Here is a 7477-nt window from a genome sequence, read left to right on the forward strand (position 1 = left end):
CCACGATACAAAATTATGAAACGGAGGGCGTAGATACTAATGGGCAGGCCATAACATGGGTGGAATTGGTGTGCTCTGACATTCTACGACACTTGAACAGATTTCATCACTCACTTACCCCTGATCACAACAAAATGTTTTAAGAAAATTTAAGCAGAAGTCCTCAGAAAGAGGAAGTGGATGTATATATAGAAGCAAAATGTTTTTAAGAAAATTTAAGCAGAATAGGTTCTCAGAAAGAGGAAGCGGATGTATATATAGATTGAGAAGGCAAACGGATGGATCTTGAAGTCTTGGCCGCGACGGTGCGGAGTTTTTTTTTTCATTGAAAACAGAATTGAGGGGAGAAGCAAGAGAGGATTTTAGATCGTAATGAACCGCAAATCTAGTAGTTACAGCACCAATACAGTAACAACACAACTTCAGAGGAGCCGAAGCCTCTGGAGCCATACCGACCGGTCTCGGCGGGCATCCTGAGCCACACATCCGAGAAGCGATGACGAAGCAGACACTTGAGCGGGTGCAAAAGAGTTGAACCGATCAGGTCCACAGAGCAATCCCTTGCGTCACGGTTGTTATTCAAAGCCACGGTGACTGTAAAACTATTGTTTTTTTAAGGGTGTGTCTATGTCTCACTTGATTGAGATTTTCTTGTGTCTATGATATCAATTGTACTGATAGCACCCGCCACAAACACACAAGAGCACTCCATCCCTTGACAGATAAAGCCCTCAAGATATGGATGGTATCAATTGTACTGATAGCACCCGCCACAAACACACAAGAGCACTCCATCCCTTGACAGATAAAGCCCTCAAGATATGGATGGCCAGAATGGGGTTCTGCACTGTGCTTCTACTAGGTCGTAGTTTTAACAAAACATCTGGACGGGGTGGCCTCAACCCTCAATTAACTGCCAGGCGCAAGAGACGTGTGACTAATTTTTCCAGGGGAGCACACATCATGTGAAAGACTATGTTCTTGAAGCTTTCAAGATGACCTTACAAAATTCTCAAAAACGTTGCGCTGCTAAGGAATGGTATAACGTATACCCATACAGATAGCATTTTCAACAAGACAGCCTTGCTTTTACAATTTAAAAAACATCCGAAACGCCGAGCTCCTTCGCTGATGAGGAACAGCTATCTCTTCTTGCTTCTGGTATATTAGTAAATTAATTTAATCTAATCTCCACTAGATTTCTGCTCTGGCTCGTCTTCTTCAGAGGGACCTCCCTCTGTAACACCAACTTCAGCAGGGCGGAGGACACGGTCATGTAGCATGTAGCCCACCTGAAACCACATATGTGTAAGGAATACTACCAGGAAAAGCATGCATGTGTCAACGAAAAAAAATACCGGTTGTAGCACAGAGGTTTCAGGCATTATTTTTAAATTGTAAAAGCAATTCGGTCCAGCTAGACTTTAACTAGGTTTTGCAAATTTTATTTCACTTTTATATAGGCATTTCAATCACTCAATCGGAAACTTATCAAGAAATTCAAGTTTAAGAATGCCATATTAATCTGAGGTTGCAAGATGCCACACAAATATCAAAATGCTTATTATTAAGGATCCCAGATAATGATGTGCAAATTCAAAACGCTTCATTTGTGCTGATATATCCTACGAGGGATAGGAAAGGCATGCATGAAAATAGTCATTATTGTCGCTACCGGAGTAGAGCTAATTATATGCCTCATTTCTTGGCGAAACTGCACGTGCGGGGTCCCAGTGGAACACAAGACACTAGAAGAGAGATAAAAAAAAAAACACATGCATAACTATTTGATCTTTGACCAGGGTAATCCAAGGGTTGAGGAAAATTACTCCCTCCAGGCTCCAGCCCTAAATATTAGTCGCAGGTTCAATGAGTCTAGACATATTATAGCCTATATTTTGCCTAAGTCTGCGACAAGTATTTAGGGCCGGAGGGAGTACTGATTCCCTCTATGTGCATGCAGAAAACCAGACGAACACAAGGTTCAAGAGAGATTTATCTAGTTCAAAATTCAAAACGAACTAGTTAAAAAATCTAAAAAGGGAAATATTGACTGTTGAGCAAGGAGTAATTGCTGATTGAAACAAAGATTGGCTGAATATTATCAAGTTAAAGTTCATTTCTCACGGCTAAATTACCCTGAGTTCAAGTCACACAACTAATGGAATTATGCATTTATGCTCATGGTTCAGACAAAAAAAATTGACTACTGAAACGATCACAGTGCAAACCACGTTTCATATGAGATAGACATGGAGATATAACACGAGAATTCTAATCTCTATGCCAAAATAGCAAAAAATATGTAGACAGGGGATGCACATGTCTCGCAGCCAAGTATAGCAGAACTGGATTTAATAAATTCATAAGGCCAAAAAAGCCAGTAGCCAGTAACTGGGCCAGGGGCTTAAAGTATATTCTGTTTTCCTATTAATTTTCTTATTTCAAGATTACTTCGAAATTCTAAGAACATAGGTCCTTTAAACAAACCAAAAGAACATAAATCAATCAATCAAAAACTAGAGATGAATACAAACATAGATCAAGCTCAAAAACTCTAAACCCCAACTCTTTAAAATTTATTGGAATACACACATACATAGCAAAATCTTGATGATGATATGTACCTTTACAACAGCAGCAACAGTTCCTGATGGTTTTGAAGCATCGGGCATTTGGAATATTGCATAATGTCTCTCAGGATCAAATTTCTCATTCAATGGATCAAACTTTTCAACTCCGAACTTCTTAAAAACCTGTTCAAAATTGTGGAAAAACACATTTTAGGCAATACTATCACCCAGAAAGCGATGTGCAAAAGGGGAATAAAATAGTTAGCAAACACACTCATGAGAAGTAGAGAAAAAATCAGGTATAGTCCCTAATAAAAAAAATGCAGAGGAACGAAATCATTATTTTGAAGATTGTATGTACTAAATAGCCAAAGTACCTCTCCGAGTTGCTTATCCGTCATGTCTACACCCTCCAGTAGGGTTTTTAGTAATGGTACAGCTCCACTAGAATCTTCAGATGTATCTAATTTTGAGAAGCTCTCCTTCACAGCAGATGATGCTCTAGCCAGATTGTCAGCAACATCTAACAAACTCTTAGAGAAGTTCTGCATACATGATTAAGACGGTATAAGAGAGAAAATTCAAACATTATAAACATCGATCTACATCACTAAATTCAAAACCTGAAATCAGATTTACCAACAACAAACCTGTACTGCGAATTTTTTTGCGTTCTCAGATTCACGCTTTGTCCGTGAGATAACATTTTCCATTTCTGCATAGCTGCGCAAAACCTTGTCCTTCATATCTTCGATCTCTTCATCTTTCGAGGTCAATAATTCATCCTTCTCAAGAACTAGCTTCACTAGATCCTCCTTTGAAAGATCAACTTCTTCTGCACCTGAATCAGAAAATGCAGGTTGTTTAGTGCATCAACTCCTGATAGACTGGGAATGAGGTCTTCCAAACCTACCTCCAGATGAGCCACTGTCTTCCTTTGAAGCTTCAGCATTTATTTCCTGTGCAGTACTTTCCTGGTCTTTAGGTTGGTTTACCTCCTTATCATTCTCTTGTGGGGTAGAAGATGAAAAGCCAAACCTTTGAAAGATGTTTGTTGAGTATCTCAACGGCTGATTCAACGTATATGGGACCTGGTTATAAGAGAAGTATACAAAGTCTGTATTTGTAAAATGATCACAGAAACAGTAACAGGCCTAAGACTCAAAAGATTATTATTGAAAATGCCAGGCCTATCCTGAATGAAATTAATATTTACATCGAATACAGGCTTTTTGTTGGACTCTGTATCATGTGTAAAATTTGTTGATATACTTGCACTTTATGGAGTTCACTTCCGTGGTAGCCTCTAACCTAATGACTCATGGACTGTCGGTAGCCACATGCTCTCTTTATCTATTCTATTGCACTGTGAATTGAACTAAATGTTACTGCCCTCCAAGTGCTGCTCAATCTGCTGTACAGCAGGTAGAGGGAGAGAGCAGTACCTGGTGACTGGATACTGGTAATTTGATTCATACATAGCATAGCTGGTCGCTTTGCAATGTTCCATATCGCTACATCAGCCTAGTTTCTCTTTCCATCTTGCAACTAGTCAATTGCCTACACAACGGAATTTATGATCATAATTTGGCTTTATTTTAGACTGTTTAGCATGAGTGAAGTTTACAGGCATGCATTCATCTTTTTTACCCCAGCTGAATGCTATGTTCGTAGCTACAGTAATCTTGTTATTCCCTTTAGTGTAATTATAGACGGAAGACTAGTTGTAGGCCATGTTAATTTATAACAATGCAGAAACAAGGCTTAACTAACACAGTTTTTGATCAAGTTCTTGCAGAAAAAACATCAGACAGGCAAAAGTGCAAGTACATGATACACTGGGATTCTAGAGGATTTTTTTATCCTGCCAATATCATTTACTAGAAAAAGAAATCAAATATGTCATGGCCGACACATGAACGCAGCTAATATCAGATCATACTTGACACCAATACGCAAAATACAATCATGTTTCACCCAATTTTTTCTGCACATTCTAATAACAGAAATTTGTCCTCCAGCACGGAAGAGACCACCTCCATATTCAAATAACACTTGTGGCAACATCCAAAACCCTAAACTCCCAAGGCTTTAGGATCCAAATACCTTTCAAAGGAACATGAAGCTCCACTGGTAGTTACTGAAACTCCAGCAGCTATATTATGACGAATCAGAAATCCAGCCTCGATTCGGGGAAATAAGAAAAACTAAACCTCGGCCACCAGAAATCACTAGGAGTAAAATCCCAAAGCTGCCCCAACCAGAAACATCGAGTTCTGATGCCAATCCTCCACATCCTAAAATTCCTACGGACTGAGGCTCGGGGGAGAGACGGGCCGAATTTCACTGAAACCCGGGGGATGCGGCGCGGAAAGTCAGAACTGCAGAAGGGGGCTCGCAGGTACTTCAGCAAATCAGTTCGATGGTCAATTTGGATCCACGCCTGAATGCTGAGACCACCCACCCAAACAACACTATCCGGGAAGGAAAATGCCTACTACGAATTTTTGTCCTCTCCTGGCGATAAACTGTACATACGAACTAGTTCTGAAACTTAAACAGCGCATAGCAGCAATCGATGGTGAGCATCTCCCCTAAAGAGACATTGGTACAGCCCAAAACAGCAATACGACCTTATAATTCGAACCCCCCACAGAGACGGGGCAGAAAATCACACCCTGGCCGAGCAGCGGGCGGATGCGAACGGCTGCTGAGCTGCGGCAGCCGCCGCGCCGCAGAGCCAGCGCCTCGCAGCGGACGCCGCCACCGCGGTGGCGCCTTGCCTGGACGCCCGCGCGAGGAGGCGGGCAGCGGCTACCATCTCCTGTGCGGCGCTGGAATCGAGAGTGGTGGTGGAGGCCACCGCGACGGTCTGCAGTGGCCGGAGGAGGCGGACCAGTGGGATCCAGCGGCAGAGAAGCATCGCCATGGCTAGGTTTTGCCGCGGGGAAGATTGGGCCGTGGTGGCTCGCGAGGGGAGGCTACTGGAGAGTTCGCGGCGCGGGGGGAATTTTACAGTTGTGTTCTGTCCCCTGCTCACGAAAGAATAAGGCGTACTGGTCGTATACGCCTTCACGATATTTTTTCATTTTCAAAAATACGTCTTCAGGACGTTTTCTTTGGTTCCTAGGGAAATGCTCCTTCATGATCCTGTTCACATTTTCGAAACCATAATCAGAATAAGAATCACGGTTAAACTTGCCATTTGCGACATCTTCATACAATAATATTGTTTTTATTACCTCATCCTGCGTGCGTACATGTGGCATTGGCATTATGTTATGGCTAAAATTAAAACTATGAAAAAAAATCCATAGGTATTTACAGATCTATATTTGATATTTACGTCTGTCTATAAAAGAAAATATCGTAAGTTTGTATAAGATGTATCTAAACGCTATTTAGTGTACATATATATCCGAACTTAGGTAAATCTTTGGCATCTTTTTATGGACGGATGGAGTATAATTTTTCTTGGGACGCCTTAATAAAAATAGAAGATTGTGTTATAAAATAAGGAGTTCAAAAACCTCGAAGATTTACTCGTTATTTTACACTTTATTTTGTATCAACGCTATAAACATCTTGCGTATCTCTACATGTACGTACTTCCTTCATTCTAAAATTCCTACGGATCGAGGCACGTGGGAGAGACGGGCAGAATTTCGCTGAAACCCAAGGGATGCGGCGCGGAAAGCTAGAACTGCAGAAGGGGGCTCGCAGGTACTACAGCAAATCGGTTCGATGTTCAATTTGGATCCACGCCTGAATGCAGAGAGTCTGAGATCACCCACCCAAACAACACTATCCGGGAAGGAAAATGCCTAGTACGAATTTTGGCCCTCTCCTCCTCCTAGCGATAAACTGTAGTAAATACGAACTACTAGTTCTGAAACTTAAACAGCGCACATATAGCAGCAATCGATGGTGAGCATCTCCCCTAACGAGACACTGATACAGCCGAAAACAGCAATACGACCTTAGAATTCGAACCCTCCACAGAGACGGGGCAGAAAATCTCACCCTGGCCAAGCAGCGGGAAGATGCGAACGGCTGCTGAGCGGCGGCCGCCGCCACGCCGCAGAGCCGGCGCCTCGCAGCGGCGGACGCGGCCACCGCGGCGGCGCCCTGCCTGGACGCCCGCGCGAGGAGGCGGGCGGCGGCTACCATCTTCTGCGCGGCGCCGGAATCGGGAGCGGCGGTGGATGCGCGGGGGCGCGGGAGGGGACGAGAGAGGGATCGAAACGTCTGGAAGGGAAGAAACCCTGCGAGAAGGGGCCTTTTTGGAGGGACCGAATTACCATTATACCCATGGACGCGTTGCCGGACGCGGGTTCGAGAGGCAGGGGTATTTGCGTCAGTACGGAAGGCACGTTGGTGGGATCGACTTGTCGTCCAAGAAGAGGGTTTAGGGGTTATCTGCCGCTCTTCAGATCAGAAGAGAAGGTCAAATTGAATGTTTTCGGCTCGTCGTTGACACGTCTAGAAAAATAGCCTGTTTCGTTTATGAACGTTTAGTTTAACGTCTTCAGCTCGCGACGGTCTGTTAGTCCACCATCCCGTGGTGTTGCGGTGAAGCTGATTTTTTTCGATAAAGGGAATATATTAATATCATAAGATACCAATTGCATCCAGCCTCTGCAACAACGCAACACCCTAATGGCAGTACGGATGCACACAGCTAAAAAAAAAAGAAAAAGAAAACTAAGAAATAAAAGTCCTGCTACAGCATTCTAGGCATAGCAATAACAATACATCCACCACCAAGACAACACCTGAAATACAGACTCTTCAAAAGCGACGCCTTCAAGAAGGAAACAGTGCATCAGCGCCGTCGTCGCCCGATCAAAGATCTTAGGTTTTCACCCTGAAGATAGTCCCCACTCTCAAAAACAATGCCTCCA

General features: G+C 43.1%; 1 protein-coding gene across 2 annotated transcripts; it reads right to left on the reverse strand.

The window, feature by feature from the left end:
* Positions 1-1009: 1009 nt before the first annotated feature.
* On the reverse strand, positions 1010-6834 carry LOC127300559 (grpE protein homolog 2, mitochondrial). Of its 2 annotated transcripts, none has more exons than XM_051330690.2 (6): positions 6597-6834; positions 3487-3664; positions 3224-3414; positions 2951-3118; positions 2628-2756; positions 1010-1292 (listed from the first exon to the last, which is right to left on the reverse strand). In XM_051330690.2, exons 1-6 carry the CDS (start codon positions 6741-6743, stop codon positions 1185-1187), a joined length of 921 nt encoding a protein of 306 aa, XP_051186650.1. In that variant the 5' UTR covers positions 6744-6834; the 3' UTR covers positions 1010-1184. The 2 variants fall into 2 exon arrangements, with proteins under 2 accessions (XP_051186650.1, XP_051186649.1); XM_051330689.2 differs by lacking the exon at positions 6597-6834 and adding an exon at positions 5251-5547.
* Positions 6835-7477: the final 643 nt, after the last annotated feature.

This window comes from Lolium perenne, chromosome 5 (assembly GCF_019359855.2).
Source record: "Lolium perenne isolate Kyuss_39 chromosome 5, Kyuss_2.0, whole genome shotgun sequence".
NCBI classification, from domain to species: Eukaryota; Viridiplantae; Streptophyta; class Magnoliopsida; order Poales; family Poaceae; genus Lolium; species Lolium perenne.